The sequence below is a fragment of the Uranotaenia lowii genome, chromosome 2 (assembly GCF_029784155.1).
Source record: "Uranotaenia lowii strain MFRU-FL chromosome 2, ASM2978415v1, whole genome shotgun sequence".
Taxonomy (NCBI): Eukaryota; Metazoa; Arthropoda; class Insecta; order Diptera; family Culicidae; genus Uranotaenia; species Uranotaenia lowii.
The window spans coordinates 105,922,190-105,946,659 of NC_073692.1; the positions used below are offsets into that span (position 1 = coordinate 105,922,190).

The 24,470-nt window shown below is 35.3% G+C and overlaps 1 protein-coding gene across 1 annotated transcript; it reads left to right on the top strand.

Annotated features, from left to right (window-relative positions):
- The first annotated feature begins 2,034 nt into the window (after positions 1-2,034).
- On the top strand, positions 2,035-15,916 carry LOC129749833 (uncharacterized). The gene is made up of 3 exons (XM_055744927.1): positions 2,035-2,434; positions 13,723-14,467; positions 14,608-15,916. The coding sequence occupies exons 1-3, from the start codon at positions 2,330-2,332 to the stop codon at positions 14,721-14,723; spliced, it is 966 nt and encodes a 321-aa protein (XP_055600902.1). The 5' UTR covers positions 2,035-2,329; the 3' UTR covers positions 14,724-15,916.
- The last annotated feature ends 8,554 nt before the right edge of the window (positions 15,917-24,470 follow it).

The following is a 24,470-nucleotide window of genomic DNA, read 5'->3' on the forward strand; positions in this document are numbered from 1 at the left end:
TTACAGAAATGCTTCTTGATTAGGTGTCGATATTCAACAACCTTTTTCTGCTTCCAACCGCCGGTGAGGTAAGTTCTAAACGCCAAATAAAATCTGAAAATACTTTACCAATTTTTCCGCAGTAATATCGGAAACATCATCAAGAACTTTCGTTATAACTAACTTTAAAAAGCGTCACCATTAATAGCTTAGCACTGTGTAGAGCAAGGTTTGTACTATCCTAAGTGCTTCAAATTGTATGGTTTTCAAAACAGATAGTTTTTTTTAACAATTTACAGATGTCTCCAAAAATAGTGGCTATTCAGAAAAAAAACGAAACTCGCTCAGCCTTAAGGAAAAAGTCAAAATCCTTCGGAATCTTAAGGACAAGGCTGCAAAGAAAGCAGACATCGCGAAGAAGTACAACATCCATCCAACAACCGTCAGAAAAATTTAAAAGAATGCTGACTCCATACTTCGTGCGGCGTCCAACACCTCGTGTCGTCTTGGTAAGACTTTCAATTACGTTTCCACAGGTGAGTATAAAAATTTGGAGGATGTTTTGTTTCTTTGGTTTCTTAACAAACGATGCCTAATAAAACAAAACAGTTTCTTCGACCATGCTCATAAATGTACACTAAGACAACATTTCACTGGCGCAGCTGATGTGTAAAAGGAACAATCGCGATGATAGCATGATTGCCCATAATGTGGAAGAACGATATGCGAGCAAGGCATACACCGATGCAGAAATCCTAAACCTTGTTCTGGACGACCAATCAGCGACGAATGAAGAAGCAGAGCATTCTGAGGAACCAGACCAGAGTGCATCTCACATCACTGAAATGGATGAATCATCGTATGAAGGGACAACCAGCCATGCAGAAGCTGTGGAAAAGTTCGATAAAATCATAAAAAATATATATAAAAAATAAAAAAATATATAAAAAATAAAAAAATATATAAAAAATAAAAAAAATATATAAAATATAAAAAATATATATAAAAAAATAAAAAAATATCATAATAATATAAAACAAAATAATATTATTATCAATAAAAAAACAAAATTAAAAAAAAATTGAGAACAATTAAAAAAATTAGAAAAAGAATCAGAATCAAAACAAAGTTCCTTTGAATAAAAAAAAATAACAATTTGAAAAAATTCAAAAATATTCAGAATCAAAAAACCATTTTCAATTCTAAACAAAAAAAACTCAATAGGTATTAACTCTCAAACCTTTTTGAATAATCATGTTCGAAATTCGAACGTAGATTGTTAATTATAATTTGAATTCGTGTCTGAGATCTAAACCATCAGATCTTTGTATGAATTCGAATGATAATGTATGAATTTTCAATCTTAAGCTTAGAGTTATTGAGCAAGCAAATCATTATTGATTTTCTTTAACCTGACAACTGGACAATTTTTCCACATATGTAAATTAGAGTAAAATTCTTTTCTTCTAATCGCCTTCAAACATCCTTCTTTGCATTTTAACATACATAACATCAGATTACTATTCTGATCTTTAAAGCGAGTCACGTAATTTGTAAACAGACCCTATCCGACCATGTGTTGGTTCTGCAGAGCGCATGCCTTGTTTTGCGTTGATGAGGAAACTGTTTGAATGGGATTATTTATTTTCATTTTACTTCCAGAGAATGGCCAACGAACATCTATGAATGAATGTACCAAGTGAGAGAAACTTTGTTTCTCTTGTCAGATTTTTTTTTAAATTTCCATGAACTCTTCCTTATTTTATCAATTATCTTTAGTCAATCTCTTAGGTATAAAAGTTATCTCAACGTTAAGGGGCTGAATTGATTTTTGTTTCATTTTGTTTCGATTTTTTTAGAGCACCCCTAAAGGCCGCCTGCTCAGTTTTGTAACAATTTTCCATCCTCTCTTTTTACAAAGCAAACGAAATCACCCAGCAGGCAGCGAATGTCTGCTTGTATACCTCTATCCGTCTTTCGTATTCCATTTTCTGGCTCTGCCAGTGAGCAAGCAAAATCAGCAGCAGAAAAGAGTCGGTCGGAGTGAGACAGGTCCATACAGAAATCATCATCGTCATCATCTATCCAACACAGCTCAGCAGAGGCCAGGCCTAACAAGTGCCAGCAGTTGCCAGCGCCGTCAGTCTGTAATAGCTATCGGGAGTGCAGCAGCAACACAGACAGCCCTCGAACGACCAAGTCGCGGATCGGACCGATAATATTAGTTAGTGTGTTGTATTTAGGTAGCAAGTTCGGCCATCATCATCGGCTGAAGTTAGTGATATAAAGAAGTTTTCGAACGTGCTTAAGCCTACTTCATTGGAGTACCAGAGATCTAGTCCCTTAAACGATGACCATTTTAACGAAACCCTTCGGGGATGCCAAGAAACCGGAGAAGGTGGGAGTGCCGCTGGTTGGCGAATCTGGAGTTCCGGTGGTTCCGACGGCCCCTTCCGTAAGTATTTTATGGGGTTGTACCACCCTTTTAGCGTTAATGATTCCAAGAGGCTGACTGTATTTCATTTGGCCCCGTTCATGGGTATAAGTTGAAAAGTTACAATGACTGAATTATATCATTTACGAGTTAAAAAAGAGTGCTTGGCGAGGCACAATTTTCTTTTCTACTACAGCTGGAGACACCACGTCGTACATTTTCCAGCCAATTGTCACGAAAACGGAGGTTGAAATGAAAATGATCACTATCGAGAAAGTGTTCACAATATTGAATCATAACCACGAGCTGAATAATCAGCTGTTGAGGCTTTATCCGTCTGCTTCTGGCAATTTCGGAAAGATAAAAACGGAAAGACATTACCATTATCTCCATGTAAAAATGGTTCATGGAATGATGATGATTCATCATACTGTTGGCAGTGCGAAAAAGTAACATTATATCGCCGATGGAAGATCCACCGTAAGTCGCATTCGGTTAGTATGCAGAAAACAAACATGGACGCCACCATTTTAGTTTCCGATGATATATCAACAGCTATGTGGTTGTTTGAATAAAGAAAAAAAAACTCCGAACCATTGGGTAATGCTATACCTTTTTGCGTCTTTAGAAATTTTTTAAAAAGCAAAAAAACGAGCTCTATGTTTGCTATCATGATAACACCTATAGCAGAAGCAATTCCTATAGCCTCGTCCTAACCTTCTAGTTCATTCTAGACAATTTACGCCCATAAATCAACGAACGAATAGCAAAGTCTACCTATCCATTGCATTCAGTAGATTGTTTTCTACCTTCTATCTGCGAATGCCTTTTTCAATGTTTTTTCCCCATCATATAGCTTTCAAAGTTCTTTTCCACACAATGCTCGCTCAGCGTGGGTCCAATCTGGAAAATCGATACTGGAGAGGTTGGAATTTTCTCCGCTGCAACATAGGTACAGGGAATGGAATGAAGCAAATAAGACGAGAAGCGGTTGTTGGCTTTTGTTTATTATTTTTGACGAACACAACATCATCACTTGCTCGCTCTGTGTGACTATGTCCAACGTTCGTAATAAACACAGACGACTTTTCGACATTCATTGCCTCTAGCTGAGCGTTTCACCCAGTCGCAACTCTGTGAAGTATAAGGATTAGAAATGGCTAGCTAATATTGTTTCTGATGAGCTTTTCACTTATTATCAGTCATGAATTAGATTTATATGACTTTTTTTAGGTGAACTTCTACCAAATTAACATAAACGTATCAATGTTTTACCCCATAGCCATTTTATGCATTGCATACTAATGACGTCAGTTAAGATTTTTTTTTTCATATTCTTTAATTGAGAGATTGAGTACGTCGCAGTAGAAAAATTCCATCCAGCTCTTACGTTTAATGTCTGTATTGTAAAGCATTGTTAATTTTTATTTTAGTCCATACAGGCCTTCGAAAAGTTTCATATTAGTGCATGTAATGTCTCACCAGTTATTTGAGATTTAAAAACGAAATTTTCATAAGTCAACGATATTACATTACTGAGATATTGTTTTGAAATCAACATTTGGATATAACAATGAAATGAGAAAACAGAATTCAAATTCAAACGACCGGTATGCCATATAAGTATTTACCAAATGGCCACAAAAGCTTGCTTCTGATAGAAATGAACAAAAACAATTGCCTGTATTTCAGTTATTTATTATTGAATTCAAGATTTTTTTTAAACCAATTTACCTTTTTTTCATACTTTTAAGAAAAAAATACGGATAAAATTATTCGTCACGGTTTCGAAGGAATTCTTAAATTTTTCCTGTAACACGACTTATTAGACGGCGCACACCTTCTTCACCCATCGTTTTAACTATCTTATTCCAGCAGGTCTACATCTGATTGATGTCTTTGACATGTCCACGTAGACATGACCCAAACCCCTACCTCCCTTTCAGTGGACATTTCCATACACCCCCCTCCTAAGTTGCCAACGTGGTATGTGAGCGGCCCCTTTCCCTTGCTTTGAGTCTCCTCTTCATAATTGCCCAATATTTCCCAATAGGGAGGAACTGGAGGCAGTTGGGTGGGATAAGGTTTTTCGGAACAACCTGGACCCTTTTATCTGCATACCATACTTTGCTGTGATGATAGCTTGCCAAATCTGGCCAATTCATTACGGGATGGTCGTGGGATCGAATGAACGGCAAAATTCGTTTTTGGAGACACTTTTTTTTCGTTTTTTTCCGATGTCAAAATCTTATTTGTAACGTAAGTTTTTTTGCCACAGCAGCAAATGCCCTGCCAAATCATAAATTTTCGTGCAAATTTGTCAGCAAAAACAAATTAAAATTTGGCTAGAACATCCCCCCAAACCGTTGTCTAGTAAAATTTTTGGCCTGGGATTTGCCCGGAGTCAGCCTTGACATAGGTTTCGTCGTCCATTAGAAGACACTCGTCGAAATTGGTCAGCACCTGGTCGTATAGCTTCCGGCACGGATTTTGGCCACACTGTTCTATTTTATGCCGAGTGTGGTCGTCGCTTTTCCAATTTAGGCGACGACTTCAGCAGGCGGAAAAATAGCTTTCTTTTTCTGAAAATGGTTGAAATTAAGAGTAAACCGAAACGTAAAAACTAAAGCATATCTTTTCATCTAAACATCACCGAACAACATCAACGAGAACCCCCAAAGATAAAACCAGCGGTGATCTAAACGGTCGTAAATAAATCTACCCAGATGCTTTATGACTCAATTATGAAATTCGTTGATAGTTTTAAACACCGAAATGTTTTATCGGTAAACCAAAATTTGCGAGTCTAGCCCTACATAAAACCGCTTCACAAAAGCTGACTTACAAATCTGTTCGTATATGAACCTATTTGATTACTGGAATTCCTTGAATATTTCTTGGAACTCATAATCTAGTGCGAAAGTAAGCTTTTATAGCTTCCGGCAGATTTATCACTTTTTGTGCAGCAGCACTAAAAAGAGACTGAATGTTCTAGAGGTGTTTTTCTTCCGTTTTAAACGATCCTTAGGTGAAGGTAAAACATATTATTAGCAATGAGCAGGGCAATTTTGAAGTTAAATTATGAGAATTATAAAGATTTTGGTCTTACTTTCTATTTCTAGGCCTCACATGTCTTGACTTGTTGACTAAGTGTTGGCTAAGCACGCATGAAGTTCCTATCAGTTTAAAACATTCTTTGTGATAAATTTATATTTTGTGAAAGAAAAAACACAAGAATACATGGATTACGATGTTTCCCATACAAATATCCGTCCAAAAAAGAATGAAATCGTCTGCTGGGCGATAATGAACCTCATTTTCTATCCGGCACCATTTTTGATCCCGTTCATTTATTTTGGAAAAATTAAACATTTTTACATCTTTGGACCAAATTTCAATATTTTTCAATGAACTTTGCCTAAAATTACAGCAAATTAGTGAAACAATTGCAAATTTCTCTTTTTAACGGGGATCCCAGCAAACATTTTTGTAGGTATATTTCTCAACAACTGGACGATATTCGACACCATATTCATACAAACTCAACGCACGCAAACCGTTGCCAGAGACAATATTGGCTGCCTCTGTCATTGGGCAATTCTTGCAAATGCACCATCTGATTTTTAGCAATCTGGTTGCACTGATGGTCGTAGAGAGTGCAACAAGGCTGTTCTCTTACTTAACCCACACGGGAGAAAGCAAAGGAACGACATTGTCTTCAAAATCTGCAAACATGGTGGACTTTTTATCATATCCGATTTAAACCATTTAATCCGACTTCGAGTAACGATTGTTACGACTTTTTACTTGCGTTAGTTGGAGTTACGATTCGCAGTAACGTTTTTAATGACTTGAGTCATCATTTTAATGCGATTTTATGTTTGCTGGGATAGATTGTGTGAAATTTTCATGAAAAAATATCAACCGAGAGAGAAATGGCAGCTAGTCAAAGTTGGAAGTGGGTGCGCAGCTTCACGCGATTTCATTCTTTTTTTAACGCAACTGTTTAACAGTTTTCAGTACATCACAAAGTGTGTTCTATAAACTTGCCTATCAAATTTCGTAGTCTATGAATCATAGGTTAAAAACATTCTTATGATTTGAATTGAGGTGATATCCGCTTAGCAGCCAAAACGAAGGAACACCGCCTCAATAGTTTCAGTTATAAGTCACGTTCGTATAGCACCAGCTTTGAATATGTGATAAGTTTTATCATTATTGAAATTGTGCTAGTAACGCGAAATGTTTATATAGGGGCATAGTGTGTGATTGTCGGTTTTTTTTTGTAACACAGCGGTATCGATAAGAATTAATTGTGGAACAACAATTTTGCACGTCAGAATTTTGCAGGTTCAAATCGGCAGTTGGTGCTGTTAAATTACTTTAATTCAATACTGATTTTAATTCACAATGTACTTACCGGGCTTGTGATATAGCTCAGTTGGCAAGTCTGTTGTCTCCTGAGCCGATGTCCGCGAGTTCGAGCCCAAGAGTAAACATCGAACACAGTTGTACCGGATAAGTTTTTCAATAACGATCCGCCAACTGCAACGTTGATAAAGTCGCGAATGCTATAATGATGGTAAAACGACTATAATCGAAAAAAAAAAAAAATGTACTTACCACTCCCTAAAACTAATTTCTGTAATGTTCTTGTCGGTTGAATTGTCTTTGTCAGTTTCATAATAACTTCAATAAATGTAAATCAAAATACATTGAAATTTTACCATCTATCAGATTAAACTAACAAACACTAGAAGACTACTTAAAGTTAAAATGTATTTTTAGCCGTTGCTCAAATTCTGAGGCAAATCTGATATTACTTAGCGCAATGTACCCGTACGATAATTTGAAAAAAAAAACCCAAAAGGTAAAAAGGTACGATAAAAATTTCAAAACTACTAATTCCGATTTGGCATTGGGCATAACTTTTTACTTCCATATATTTTTTCGATGTCTTTTGAGTCACCGAGCATAAGAGTAAAATTTGAGATGATTTAGTTGATTCCTGAATAAGCGCAACGCGATTCAAATTTGTATGGAAATTTGTGTGGAAGAAGGAATTATTGCGTATTAAATCATCCAGAAAATTGAAATAAGCTTATATTGAAGTTTGTCTTCAATTAGTAGTTTTGCCTTTTCTTAAGCATAATTTTTTATACCATGATAAGAAGCTAAGTATTTCACGAAAAGAGTTATAACCATTTCAAAAAAAAAAAAAACTTGAAACTATTAAAAATTAATTAAAAATAGCAGGTTTTGCTTACAAGAGCTTTCACAAATTTCAAAAAAAAAGTTTACTGCAAAGTTTAATAAGTCATTTGCTACAAAGGCAAATTTTAGCATTTTTTTTAAATAGCTTCAAAATAAACAGTCAAAAAATGTAAAAAAAATTTAAAAAAATACATTTTGATTTTTTTTTGCATAACATCAAATATCTTTTCTGGAATAAAAGTTAGGTTTAAGGTTTGTGTACAAAAAATGAACTGCAAGAATCAAGGAATATTTAAAATCCAATGATATATATTTTAAAACTTTCAGTGCATCTCTGGCGATTTTTGAATGAAAATTTATGTCATCACATACAAATTTCTATACAAAATTAAAACTCGTTGCGTTAATTTAGGATTGAGTAAATCGCTTCCGAAAGTTAAAAACAACCAAAAAAGTTATGGGAGGTGTAAAACTGTTTAAATTTGTATACAAAGCGTTTGAATGCATGGATGGAAATTGATCAAATTTTTAGTGAAGCTACCTAGTAATGTAATTTGTACGTGTACAAAATTTGGTAACAATCTGTCAAGTGGTTTTTGAGATAGCGTTCGATATTGATGTTCATTGACAACATTTTTTAGGCAGGATCGAGAAAAATCCAGAAAAGTCCCAGTAGAAGACCCAAAAAAGCTAAAAATTAATTATTAGACCAAAATTCACATGGTAAACCGTTTAAGAATTCCTAGAGGACCCGATAGTGAGCTAAAATTTGAATAAAAGTGTAGATTATTGATTCGTTGAAGTGAGATGAATGTGAGAGGTTTTTTCAAGCTCAATCCGGAGATATAAACAGAAGAAGTAATTGAAAAGTCCAATATTTCTGACTGGTTCGTCTAGCTGACTTAAAAATTGGCCTGACTTCATTTTTACAAGGTACACCACCTACCAGCTGTTCACCAGTAAAATAAACAAAATACGATGGTCAAATCGTGCGCAAATGTTTGGACTGCTTGTGGGAGGATATTTTAAAAATTATTATAAAACGGAATTTTTACGTGGATTTTCGAATTACGGGTTTTTTTTACGCGGATTTTCGAATTAACGAGGTTTTTTTACGCGGATTTTCGAATTAACGCGGTTTTTTTACGCGGATTTTCGAATTAACGGGGTTTTTTTTACGCGAATTTTTTTACGCGGTACGAAACCCCCGCGTAAAAAAAACCTCAGTGTACTATGTTTAAGTTGGGTCTGGAATCGTGCTATTACGCAAAAACGGTGGTGGAGTGGTAAAAATTCAAATATGTTGTTTTTGTGCCGAAGGAGGACTATCGGCTAAATCTTTTATAACTTCGATCAAATTCAAGATTTTGAGTTATGTTAAAGGTTAGTTATGGTTTTAGTAGAACCCAAAGCTAGACGAATACAATTCCACTGAATGCGGTCCAAGATAATGGATTCAGAGGGACTAGAGCCGCAGAAGAAGATAGCTCCGTATTCTATGATGGACCGAGCACATGATTTATAGACCGTCAAAAGTGCTTCTGGATCGGCACCCCACAATTGTTCCGCTAGTGATCGCATAAAGAGTGCATTCGAAAAAAAATGCAACACCTTGAATTGTGAATAACTTTTGAATGCATGGATGTAAATTAAAGAAATTTTCAACGAAGTTACCGGATAATGTAATGTTTTTATGATATTCTGTACTAGACATTAATTTTTTCAATTTTTTGTCCTTGTTTAGCTCCGAAAAATACAGTATTGGAGTTAGCAGATACATTTAGTCCTGGATTTAATCCGCTACTAAACGATGAACTCCATGTTGTGTTATTCCAACGGCTTATTTTGCTATTTCGTGATGCGATCGTGAAATCGTCATCGAACCTAATACGTATTATTCCAGGAATAGGACGATAAAACACTCCATGGATCAGAATATTAAAGCATAAGAGGGCTTAATGGGCTTACTTTGAGGTAGACCAATCCAGGTTGTTCGTTTTGTTGCGTTAATGTTTGACCATCTAACGTTGCTAGAATTTTTCGATCTCCAAACAAATTTTACACAGCTTTTACTAAACAGCGGATTTTTATCAAATTTGGCATCCGTTCTGACTTGGTTGGACATTATCATATGCAGGGGAGATGAGGGCATAACGAGCACCCAGGGCATAATAAGCACTCCTTTTTTCTACATAAGTACGTATTTTCTCAAACAAATTTTCATAAGGACTTGTTTCGTACTACCTATAGTATTAATTTTTCACCAAAAATGAAATATCCTTTTCATCTTTACAGAAATGTTAAATAATAACCAGCTAGGTTCTCAAGTGACGAAAATATTATAATTTTTGAGCATCACCAAATAAGCTTTTATGACCTTTAATACATCTTGATATGAGATGTACGCACTGCAACATGATCTACACATTGTTTCTCAATTTTCAACATCATAAAATTTTTAATTTTTTGCTTTTATCAATTTTAAAACGCGTTTTTACTTTAATTTGTTCACTAGAGGCGAATAGAGCACTATCAATGAAGGCATAATGAGCATTTTCTGCCGGGGAGTCTAGCAGCGAATTCAACTCGATGAAGTCAACTGAATAATAGAGCTACAGCTTGGTTTGTTCGTCTGCCGATTTGGCCTATTGGTAATGTGTCGGAGAGGTAATCAGTAGACTCGAGTTCGATTCCTGTTCTAGGGGATTTTTTTTTTGCACATACCATTCATGATTGATTTTTTTGTTTGTTACATTATACGGCTAATAGCATCAAAGCATCATCCGTCAAGCAAAACACCAGAAACATAATGTATGAGCATGTGTTCATTCTTTGAATTCTACAAACAGACCTAGATTATTTTGTTATTGCTTTGTTTGATGAATCTACGCCTCACCGTTTAGTGCAATCATGATCATGAATAATAAATAAAAAAAAATCTCCTCGACCAGGAATCGAACTCGTGCCTACTGATTTCCTCTCCGACATCTTACCAATAGGCCAAATCGTCAGAAGATACAAGTCAAGCTGTAGCTCTATTACTCAGTTGACTTCATCGAGTCGAATTTGCTGCTAGAATCCCCGGCAGAAAACGCTCATTATGCCTTCATTAATGGTGCTCATACTGCCTCGGGGGGTTTCTCATTATGCCTCTACAGTGACTGGTTTTCAGCTTTCGGCAAAAATTTTTAAAATGCATTTTTAAACGTTTTATCTACTTTTTCAAGTTTCATCCAATTAGGCAATAGACTATTTGAGTGTCTGAACACGAAACAATGATGTAATTCACATATTACAGCTGTTCTCTATGGTTATATAAGCGTTTTGCTCAAGGTGGCCATTATGCCCCCATCTCCCCTAATTAGAGAACAGCTTTGAAAGGTTAAGTTTTTGTTATTTACGTAGACACATTTTTTTAATGTCTTAATTATAGAGATTTTCAGCTTTCAGCACGTAAAAACATTTTTTTGAACTTTAAAATCATTAAACATGAAATTTAATTGAAGTTTTCACAGTTTCACAAAGACTAGGAATGAGAGCTATTAAAGAAGTTTTTCAGTACAAATGGTTCCGCTCAAGATCATATTTTAGTTCCGCTCAAGATCAGCGTGGTTCCGCTCAAGATCAGAATTCTTTCTTCAGTAAAAAAGCTCTAGAGTTATTAGTTATTTACTCTAAAATATTGTACATATCAATTTAGAAAGTAGAAACCAAGATCTATCCGCTGAACTAAAAAAAAATCTTTCGGATATAACCCCTAACAGCACCGCTTGGTCAACTTTCCGAGTTGCATCGAATTCTACCATTTAGTTCCGCTCAAGATCATTTACCCTATCTGTAGCCGTTATCGAAATACCGTGAGCTTTTTTTTTACCGGAAAGTCATAAAAATTCGGTAAAATTTACCGAACAACCGGTAGATTTTACCGAAATCGCTGTAATTTTTACCGAAATACCAATAAACATAGAAAAAGCTCGGTAACTTTACCGAAAAATGACAGCCTGGTTTTTGAAGTACACGAACTACGGTAATTCAAAAAACGATTAACGAAGTTCGGGTGAAAATAGACGTCAAAATCATCAATTACCAAACTCGGCGATTTTCGTTCACTGGGTAGAGCATTTTCTGGTTTTACTTTTTATAGGAATAAAGCTCACGCAGGTCATTCTTTATTGTTATAAGTAGAAAATTACCTGGTTGAATGATCCTTTTTAAAGTTTTAGACCGTGAAATTTAACCCATTTGTGTTCTTTTAGCATATTCACTTCATTGCAGTTTGATGCCATTTCTATACAATCGTAAATTATGCCTAACTCCACTCATAAGGCTTTGTACAACATCTGATCGCAGGATTTTCTGTACAGAAACCCACTTTTTTATCATTTCATCCTCAAGATTGATCTCTTTGAGATAAGACTATGATCATTTAGAATCCGGACAGTTTCAAACGTGTGTATTTTAAAAACTATTCATATGATTGAAAAACTTTCTAAGGAGGAAATGAAGGTGTTAATATGACATTTAATGTAAAAATATAAAAAAAATATATTTATCAATGATTTCAAGAAATACTCTAACTTTTTCATAAAATCTCTTTTTTATCTTTGCACACATGACTAAATCATGTATTGATTTATTTTTTTTACCACAGAAGCAAAAAAATGGTTTTTTTGCTTTATTTAAGGAGTCTGCATTCAGTTATCCTTAATAACCATAGAATTTTTTGCTTGGTTTGAACTTCGTGAGCATTCTAGAGTGGTTCATTATACTTCTTAACCATTTGCTACGAAAAAAAAAATCAAAAAAATCAACAGTTCATGAGCTTTCAAGTCAACAATGAAGAATTTGCGAGGCGCAAAATGCGTAAAAGGAGCAAATTTGTGCAAAATTATTTTTACCATGTCTTTTTGCGTCGTTAATATCTCGAACACACGTTAACTTAAAAATATATCAAAAATAGACAAGATAGTCCTTTTTATAACCAATACAACGCTACTAAAGTTTTTCATATCCGAGCTCTAATATCGTATATATCACCGAATTAAAGTGCCCGGATACTTAATGATCATAGCCTTACTCCTTGAGAGCCTGCTTCAGTTAGCCCAGTAATTTTTCGGAAAGTCTTGATTTCGGTATGAGAGGAGGATTCACGTGCTTAGATGTTCAACCTTTATGTTAAAATTCAGTCTTGTGAATATTACCAATATTACTTAAAAATTCGGCATAAAATCAAATGAATTTTTGAACCAGAACGAAGTTTTGAGAACCCCGGGTTCTGAGAAATATCCAAAATGACCCCAAATCAATATAGTCTGGTAGGGCATCCATTATATTTCACTAAAATGTATCAACAAATCTAGAACATTTTATATCTACTTTAAAACTACATTCATATTCTTGAAAGTTTTATTCAAGATTATTGATCTTCGGCGTTCAAGAAATTGAAAATTTGGGGATTCTGATCTCTGAATTGCGATTCAGATAGAAAAATTATTTGTTAAAAAACTCAAAATTTTAGAGCTATGTTCATGAACAACATCAAATGTGGAAACAAATCTTTGGCTTATTTATTCGCAAAATCAAATTCCATTTTCAGTGCAAAGTTTATTGTGGTCACAAATATCCGATAAACGTGTTGACTTTCATATAGTTTCACCTATGGCTTCATTTTTGTCCCATTCTTCATGGCAATTCATCGGGATAGAAGTATGTTTATAATACAAATCATAACACAAATCATTGAATAAAATAAAATTTTCGATCGATTATAATTTTTCAACCGGAAAACGACAATTCGTTCCCCGTTCCTACGTTAACCTGCTAATAATTCATACAAACAGTCAACTAGTCGCTAGTGTTGTTCGTCATGTTAGACTAGCTTCTGGTAACGATTCGCAAAGCGAATGTCAAGGTCACAAATCGACAACCACATCGGTCGTCGCCGCAAAGTTACATTTTTCCTTCTCGATACCGTTCATTGCCTCCAACCGACAACCATTCACTTTTACCGGAAGAGAGTCATATTAGTTGTAGTTCACTCCCGCACTATGGACCTATAATTGACTAATTAAAAATTAACTCTTTGCTTTTCCCAGGAAGGAGTCCCTCATGACGATGGTTCGACTGCTTCGAGCATCATTCTGATTCGCCGAGCCCGTCGAGTTTCCTCAGCCACCACCTACATCCTGTTTTTGATTGCCCTGCTGGTGACGTCGCTCGGAATCATCGCTGGAGTCTTCTATTATCGACAATATGCATACGCTAGAAACCATCTGCGATTCCATGGTTTCTGCCAGATCCCTTACGATTCGACCAGCCTGGATGATAACTATATGAACTCAATGCTGCGAGATGATGAAACCTTCCGCATGGGAAACTCGGTTCAACGTTTCGGCCAACTGGAAGATCTCCTCAAACCCCTGCAGGATCAATTCGAGGAAGCCGAGAAGGATTTGAGTGACCGATTCTTCAAGGAAGAATTTGAACTCGGCCTGTCGGAAGATGAAAACTACTCCAAGATCGATGTGCCGGTATTCCGCGGACAACGTCAGGGTCGCTTCCTGCACGATTTCAAGTACAACCAGTCCGGCATCATCGACAAGGACATGGGCCGGTGCTTCCTGACCGAGCTGGACCGGGAAACCGTTTTGCCACCCCAGTCGCTGCGTGATTTGATCGAGAAGATGTCCCGAGGATATTATAACATCAACACCAACACTATTCGCAAGAATATGCGGGTCATTACGCCGGAACTGAAGGATCTGAGCGATGTTTCGCCCAGGATTACCAAGGAGTGCGAGGACATGAAAATCTACCGGCTCGAGAAGATCGTTTCGGGAGGTGAGTCACAGTTTAGTGTTAAGAAAAGATTTTATCTGAATTCTATCGAGTCAATTTATTCCACTTTTAGTGACCATTTTTAGGGAATCGTCAAATGATGCAGAATGATAAAAATAAATTTTTTTCTTTCACTTTCACAGTATACAAACGATCGGTCGATGCGCAGGAACACGATGCCGGTAATTTTGCCGAATTCGGTGGCAACTACATCTCGATCATCGCCATCCAGAACCTGGACGAAGTTCCGAAAAATTAGATGGCCTCAGCTGATTGGTAGGCGTGATAGAGATCTGCAGCAAATCTAGCGGGAGGATCGGAATTGATTCGACAGACAGACAAACTGGTGAGGGATGCGCGTAGTCTCGATTTCGGCACTGGAAACGCTGCGCCCGTGCCGTGTTTGGATATGCTGGGTGTTACACTTTACCATAAATTGCTACTAAATGAATAAAACCAAACTTGTTTCACCAATAATCGAAAAATGATAAAAAAAACAAACACTATAGATAATAAGTAACGTTTGTACGGTAAGATGGCATTTGTTTGAGCAGTGTAGAATCATTAGGAAGAAGTAGATTTCGTTTCTAAAAAGTAACAGCAGAGTGGTTTTTGTTCCACTTTCCCATTTGAGATGTTAAATCCATGATTCTCAAAACTGTTTAACTCAGTTAAGACCAAAAGACACATTATGATGAATATTTAAAAATATTTTGTTGAAAGTTTTGATTTGTACATTGTAAATGAACAAAAAACACATAAATGGTTTTGAGAACTAAAATATCTATTTTTTTTATTACGATTGTTATTAAGTAGCTTTTGTGAAGCTTTCAACAGTTTTAAATTTCCAAGCAAATGCCACACTTTCACCTTTGATGAAATAAAAAAAAATGTGATACTGTAAAAACCCTAATACAATTATCGAATAATCATGTGTTTATGATTGGAACAATAGCCACACAGAAAGGACGGCCTCTGACCAATGCAACGGTCAAATAGCTACCAGGAAAACAAATCGAATCGTTATCGTTAATCCTAAACTACCTAGGCAGAAATAATGTTTTACCGAACTTTGTGCACCGCTTCGATTCATGCCGTTCCTCCTTTTTAGATGTTTTGAAACAGAAATAGTATTATACAGAACCCATATAATGTGCAACAATGGATCGAATTATTTTTTTTTTCATTCACTTTGGCAATTCAAATAGTCTTGGCGAAAACTTTTATCACGGTTAAATTTGTTGATTAACATACCTAGATGAAAAAAAAATCATTGCAGATGGATACTTGTAATAAATGTAAACACTTGAATAAATGAAACAACTTTAAAAACAAACAATGAGCATCTAAGTGGTTATACGCAAACTAGTGAGACGACGAAAGAGACCCTTAATGCCATAAGAAATATTGCAATTTTCATTGGTATATTTGAATAAAAATTTATTAGACATATTGGAGAGTTTCTGTTTTAATTTCTCATCCAGAATGCCAAATTCCAAATTTCTGACTAAGTTCTGAAGAGGTTTTAGCAGCTGCGGACAAATCTCGGGTTTCTGTGCCAAGCGAGCATTTATAGGCTACTAAAACGAATGTGAACAATCTATGATACGTTTTTGAAGACTGTTCTTCTTCGTTCAGGTATCAGAGCTAGGCGCTTTATTTCATCTATTCCATTTATTATTATCAACGAAAGTTCAGCTGAAATTACTATTTGAAACATAAAGAAACGTTTTTTTTTATATTTTGCACCAGAAGGAAAGTACTGATAAATAAACAACAGTAAGTGAATCACATATCAGAAATTTAATACGGTAACGGACTTATTTTGAACCAGGGGACTTATTTTGGACCACCTTGTCTATCTCTCTTATAAAACAACTAATAATGATAAAATAAGTGCATTACATTGAGTGCCCGGGCATCAACAATATTTGCTAAAAAATTTCATGATTATTTGTTTTATAAGAGACCTAGATGAGGTGGTCCAAAATTGATCCTCTGGTCCAAAATAAGTCCGCTGCTCTATATTTTAAGAAGAGATTAATCACCGTAATTCATGTTTGTTACTTGAATTATGGGCCTTATCGGTGAAAAGTCATGTTTTTTTCAGCTAGAACATGTTAATTATTTCCAATTTTTTAGACGGATTCATGGATGGCAAAACTCCTCAGATCGGCTTGTCCAGTGAAAGAGAGTGCAATTTTTTTCGTCTGCTCCCCCAGTCTGTGCGGTGAAAGATAAATCGCACTGGAATCAAGAGTGAGATTGTCAACACATAAGAGTGAGTGAGAGCATTCACATCCGCTGATGGAGAGAATTCCCTTCTCCGGAAGAATCTGTTGCGCATTGTGTTGAGGAGAAATCATACACTCAGAGGAAATCTTATTATAAATTTCATAAGATACATCTTATGAACCACTTTTTTGCGTCCAAACTAATTTTTCATAAGAGTCTTATGAAATTCTTTCAATTTTCATACGATGTTCTTCTGAAAAATAGAAGAAACGGCATTGTGAAAAAATGATGAACACATTCATTCATAGCATCAGTTTTTTTTCATCATCTAACAGTACGAAGCAATCGCCAGTTCATAGTTATTAGGGGAGAATGAGGATACTTGATCCCTGGGGATACTTGATTCCTTAGCTATATCTCGAAACTGGAATGTCTTACAAAGATCAAATGTTCTAGAAAAATGTGCCAAAATGACCAAAATAACAATGCTTGTAGTTTAAAAAATTTTAACAAAATAATTGTTTGAGTAATTGAACTTTGTTTGAAAAATTTCACAAAATGATACTTGAAGATATTTTTTCATCACTTTAAAATGTTCCTTACATGGGAAAATTATGAAAAAAATATTTGTTTCAATGTATCGATCGTTCGAGCGTAAAATGAACTTCATAATGCCATATTTTCAGAGCAATGGAAAACCCTCAATTTTTTTCAGAAAAAGTTTTCTAAAATGTTGATTATGGGTACAATTGATCCCCTAGAGTTGGGTACAATTGATCCCCCTTCCAAACGGCATATTCTTCTTCTGAATTGATCGTTATGATTGCTGATTACGAAATTACTAATATTTATCCAAAAGCTAATATTTATCAAACAATTGTGTGAAGAACAGAGCAAAAATAATTAATTTTCTCATAATTATAAAAAATAGCGCCTTTAAGTATGCAATGTTATTAGCGTTGAGACAAAGTTATAGAATTTCCTTCTTATGTCTGCTATAAATTGTGAAATGAGAACAAACATGACCAAAATAGTCAATTAACATTCTATCTTGGGGTTTTATACGATTTTTATACAAGGATTAGGGCTTCCTGAATAAAAGATCAAGTCTTCTTCAATAGGGGATCAAGTCTCCCCTAACTTCAGAAAAATCGCAATTTTTTTACTCCCACGAAAATGCTTCTAGTTCATCAACGGGTTCAAGTATCGTTCTAATTTTTGGAGCATAGAAACTTGAAGTTACAAGCTGTCAGAAAATGTCAAAGACGGCGGGTTGCTGATTTTTTCCAAAAAGATATGATGAAAATAAGAAAAGGGGATCAAGTATCCCCACTCTCCCCTATAGTTTTCCTTCAATGTTAAATGTTATTGTTATCTCCGGAATGGTAAGTTCAATTTGATGTTTTCGGTGTGAACGTTGAATATATTAGTAAACTAAAATACATTATTTGTTTACTTTTCAGCAAGCTGATCGGCAAAAAACGAAAGGTCGAAGATTAAGATGCGGCAAAAAAAACTTTGATGGAGCCGCCTGTTGATGCGCTGCTGATGGTGACAATGAAGGATTTAATTTTAAACGAATTTGGCAAACAATAAAGTGAATGTTTTCAGCATGAAATATCGAGAATTTTTCTTATTAGAAAGTGATTTACTGTTTCCATAAGAATCTCTTATGAAAAGCAACAACCTCTCATTGAAGTAGGCGTTCATCTTCAGAATTCATTCGCGTTATAAGACAATCTTATGAATTTCATTAATTTTTCTTATGGCGCCACTTCATAAGAGAATCTCATGGCATACATAATAGTATTTTTCTGAGTGTAGAGCTAACTCAGTTTATTCTTGGTACGTTCACGAGAAAAGATGCTGCTCTCCGAATCAAAGGTCCCAGAGGCGTACTGATTTTCTAGTAGCCGCCCTGATCTTAATTGCAATTGATTTTGTAATAAAAACAGTTTAACCTCTTAAACCAATGGTAATCTTCGGTTCAGATAATATTTGAACGGTGTTTTTCGGTAGATATGAACTACAAGCCACCTTACTTCTTATCTCATCTGTTGCATAAATTAAGGCGTATACTGCACCGCTATTTCGCCTTAATTTATGCAATCTAAGAAGAGCTGCTGCTTTTTTGTTCTTCGCGGTGTCATGATTTTCCGAGTTACTTACATCTCGTGTAAACTCGGGTAACGAGTGGAGCACGATCAGCGAAAGAGGATTACACTCGGAAACCGAACTGAAAACAGTGTTGTTTTCTCCTTTCTCCGCCGACCAACCCTGGACGGATAAAAAGTTAAAAGAAATGAAAGATGGTGAAAATGAACGGGTAGAATTTCATTTAGAAGCATTATCATCATATACCAAATTTTTGTTCAGCACGGGTCAACCACTAATGATTGTAGTTTTTAGTTAAATGATAGGTAATGCTTCTAAATCAAATAAGGGATAAATCATCCGCTAGAATAAAAATCCCGGAAAAAAAGAAAACAACAATTCTAAATCAAATTCCATTCGCTAATTTTCACCATCTTCCATTACTTATAACTGTCTATCCGTCTATAAAATTTCAAATCCTATGTTCTTACAGAAAAGGACATCACTTTTAACCGATGAGGTTGATAAATTAAGCAACAGAAATTTAACCCTCATCCGTCCGTGAAATTTTTACCCGTTACAGTCCCTGGAGTTTTAATTTGACACTCATGACAAAAAACCATATATCTCTCTTGTTTCCCAAACGATTTTTACAAAATTTATAGTTTTGGAAACCTCGCAATGTAACTCAAATGTGTTTCTCAGCCATGATTCACCTACAACACTTCAATTTTCCGTTATTCAAAGTCTAAAAAAATCCGAAAAAAACATGTTTCGGAAAAAGGACTGTAGATCAGCTACGGAATGCTAAAAAAATTCACTTAGTTTCCAATAAAGCTGAAGTTAGAAGATATATGTAGCAAATAAGGTATTTTTTAAGATCATGACCAAGAAAGGTAAAAAGTGGTGGAAAAACCGTACTTTTCAACCAATGAATCGTAAAAATTGTTTAAGTAACAGCATATAAATTTTGAAAAGAGGATCGGAAAGTTGACGTCATATGGCACATTTTTGCATCTGTAGATTTTCATAAAACAAAACACAGAATTTTTAGCGAATTTTTCAAAACTTTGGGCAATTTACAATTTCTTAGATTTTTTAAGACTTAAATTCAACTTTGCACCAGATTTTGAGTATATTAACGCGAGATTTCCTTAATAAGTTTATATTCACCAGGAAGGTAATTACATACCAATTCTAGTAATGAAATAACATTAGCGTTGCGATACTTTACAAAAATATGATGTAAGGGTGCGCGCATTTGTGATTTTGACATCGCGATTTTTCAAAAATTTACATCAAAACTGAGGTTTTTCAAAAATTTGTAGCAACGTTTTCCAAATTTACTTTACTTTGGGTAGGTATATAAAAAGTGGCCAGTTTTGCTGAAAATTTTCGAAAGATCAAGATGACAAAATAAGAAATGTGCGCATCCTTACACCTCCCATAATCCTTTAGATATTTTTTGTTAACCGTTTTGCTCAAAACGGTTAACAAAACCATACCTAAAAGTTCAAAATATATGAAATCTGAAAATAGGAAGGGAAGCCCCCTAGTAGAAAATAATCCAGAATTTATAATTCAGCATATAGCTATGTATACACAAAAACTATTCGCCAAAAACCCGCTAGATAATGTAACATAAGGCCACTGCAGTGGCACTGTAAGCTTTGGACGGAATTTGTATGGAAATTTTTAAATTTTTACACCTCCCATGGCTTTTTGGTTGTTAAGGCTATGATCATTTGGAATCCGGGCAGTTACAAAAGTGTGTATTTTAAAATCTATTCATTTTATCGAAAAACATTCTATGGAGGAAATGAAGGTGTTAATATGACATTTAATGTAAAAATATAAAAAAAAAATTTATCATTGATTTCAAGAAATACTCTGACTTTTTCATAAAATCTCTGTTTTATGTTTGCACACTTTTTTCAGTCATGTATTGATTTATTTTTTTTTTCCACAGAAGCAAAACCTTTGCAAAATCATGATATTTTACACAAACTCACCTGCAAAAACCAATTGGAATCTGGTTGGAACTTTTTCATGAGTAGGCATCTCGAAGAATTTGAACTCTTAAATCCGGTTTTAACATACATTTTTTTGTCCATCAGAACACATCTGTCATATTGCGTAAAAACCGGATGCACAGAATGCGATCTTTGGAACTGATCATTATTAGTTATTTACTTGGTGTGTACTAGTAAGGCAGCACTTTTTGCCTGCCGGAAATGGATTTTTTGCATTATTTAAGGAGTCTGCATTCAGTTATCCCCAATAACCATAGACTTCTTACCATATTTAAGATCATGGGTTGCACTCCGATGGTTGGTTTGAACTTCGTGTGGATCCTAGAGTGGCTACTTATACTACTTAACCATTTGGTTCGAAAAAAAATCAGAAAAAATCAACAGTTCATGAGTTTTTGAGTCAACAATGAAGAATTTTCGAGACGCAAAATGCGCTAAAGGAGCAAATTTGTGCAAAATTATTTTTACCATGTCTTTTTGCATCGTAAATATCTCAAACACACGTTAACTTAAAAATCTATCAAAAATAGGCAAGATAGTCCGAGCTGTATTAACGTAGCTTTCACCGAAATAAAGTGTCCGGATACTAAATGATCATAGCCTTAGAACTCTGGATTTTGAACATTCCATAATTCTTACAGTACCGTCAAACATGGCATCATGCAAAAGCAGGGTTAGATGCAACATTTGTATACCACAACATACATTCAATTTTTATTTCAATATACTGTAATAAAGTTACCATTGAATAATTACAAATTGAAGAGTTTTTTAAAGTTTTTGATTCTCATTAAAAATTTAAAAAATCGAGCAATAGATGTACAAATTTTTACATTTTTCGATGCCGTTAAAAACTTTGCCTCGTACGACGAATTGGCTTAATGATATCAGCTACAAACTTTATATTGCTTTCATTATCCAATACCGACACTGTTGGTGTATAAATATTTTTCGGACAATCACCAAATTTTTGTTAATAAATATTTGAAAAATTCAGTTAACTGACCTGGGACAAAATGCAACAAAATGCAAATCAGAACTTAATCTCATAAATCGCGTTTCCATATGCTGGGATATGATTGTTTTGCATTATGCGTTTGTTAACATTAAAATTTCATGCATCCTAAGATTTATTTACATGATTTAAGATTATTGAATATTTTGTAGTATTTTTAACCCCTAAATGTAAGCAGCAGAATAACACTTTTTTCTTAAAAAACATTTTTGACAGAAAAAATGTAAAATTTAATTCGAACTTAACCAAAAATTACTGTAATTGGTGCTTGATGTTTTATTACATCACAAATGTATCAAAAACTTTAAATTTTCAAACGTTTTCATTTGATTTTTCATTAATTACAGAGTTTGTTGCAATTTACCCCTTTTTCTTAGTAGAGTGAAAATCGCATGTTTTTGTAAATTTAAAAAAAACTGGTAAAACCAATAATTTTTCTGACTACGTAAGTTTGGTTTCTCATCCACCTTAAAACTTTTGATGCACAAGAGGTATGATTATCTGTTAGCATTAAGATTTTAAAAGCCATTGAACTTGAAAAGTGTTGCATGTTACCCCAGTTGATGGTACATTTCAAGTCAACAAACCACGCACAAACCTAACTTGAACCAAAGAAATGATATTTTCGGTTTTTGACTGCTAATTTAAAATCTGTTAAACCCTAGGATGAAAATAAAAAATCTCAAAAAACATTGCATAGCTGATGAATTTGATGATTTGAATAACTGTAACTAAATTGCCTTACCCGGAGTAATAAGACTCGACACGCAATTGACTCAGTTCAAATAACGATTTATATCTCTAAGGCTGAAAGCCTGAAGTCCAGTCAGCGACTAGAAACGTTTTATCTTGCGCAAAAATTAAGCTCAATGATTTTGGTGTAATTTGCTATAAGCATTCTTATTTCTTTTTAAAGCTCGACAATTAATATTTTATGATGAAAACTGTGTTGGCCCAATGCCATTTGGATATGCTTAAATCTAGCCAAACCTGGTACCGCTACAAACAAATTGATCAGCTGCTCTCGAACGTCGACGGGGCCCCGGAATCGTATGCTGCAACCTCTGCATGCACTCCTTTCACAAGCATTAAAAATGCACAATCTTCGCTTTGCGCTCTCTTCGCACTAACACTAGCACTCACTATCTCCGCCACAGCATCGCCCATGCTCAGAGTCAGATCATGCGTACGTGACTCTCTTTCTCCTTCCACTAACATGCAATCATGCAAAGATGGGGCTTCATAAATTCCTTCACAGAAGAAGCGGTCGGCTGTTGCTGCTGGATGATATTTGGCTCTCCTCTCTATCCGCAAGTCGGGTACGCTGGTAGGCGTTATTCTCTCCCACAGAGACTGGATGATGGAATTTGGCAATCAGCTGAGTTATGTTGATTTCATGCAATGATGTCGTTTTGTGTCCCTGCGAAAATCAGGCCTTATTTTAAAGGTCCTGCGTCGTTGACGAGGACCTTCTTGATTTTCGTACAGTACCAATGTTGCACCTCGATGCGAACGAAACTGGACTGCCGCTTAATGGCCTTATGCGCGATTCTTCCCGTTAGATAGAGCGACCGAAGTGTCTTGAGTGACCGTAGTGATGGCGTCAACTGATGTTCGATAGTTTCCTTATGTGGTTCTTTTGCTAGTAAGCATATGCTTCTCGAGTTGCAATGTTGATTCCTATGCTTGTAAGCCCTTGTTGGCATCCATACATGCAAGGCTTGCCACTTGCCACCGTGTGGTTGTTGGATTGTCAATGTTGATCTGTCTTCGAGTGGGTGTTCCGCTATCGAGTTAGCCTCTCTTGGTGATGCTATTGAACTTCAATAGGTGTTTTAGGTCGAGAAATCAGCCATGTGTAGCGTGACTATCGGCTTGTCTCGCTGTGTAGCGACCTTGCAATCTCGTGCCTGATGAATGCTCAGTGTGTGTTACCTGGATCCTAAATCGCGTGGCTTCAAGATTATAATCGCTTTTTGGGCTACTTATTTCGTCGACCGTAAATTGAGGCTTTGCCTACTTGCACGTTTTTTGCGGAACTGGTTATGACAGTTGAGGTGCTGAGAGTGGTGCATTTGCGAGAGAGCGGCACCAGCTTGTGCGATGATTTCAGTGGTACAGTGGTTTTGCGGTTTATATTCTGGCTATCAGTGTTTCTCATATCATATATTCGATGCTATGTTTTACAATAAACGACGGTGTAGTAACATAACCTTGGCTAGAACAGTTCAAGAAATTATTGGAAACTCTAGCAAGCAACGTATTCAGATTTTTTTTATTTTGAAGCAGACACAAATTTTTAAATTGATAAAATTTTGAACCTTACACCTCACACCTTTGAACCTTGGGATAACAAGTTATTACACTTAAGATATTTTTCTGATAGCACGCTATACAATTGACATATATTTACTTATATGTTATCATGATTTATGAAAGTTTAAGATATTAAGCTGAACATCAAAATTGAGGTTACGTTTCAAACCTTCAAACTTTGGACTTTCGACTTTCGACTTCGATACTTTGTAAAATCATAATTTTCATAAGGCAAATCTTTTGGTATTTTTTTTCTCCTTTCATAAAATAAACTGCATACTTTTTTTTGTCAATTGAAAAAAAAACGAATGAT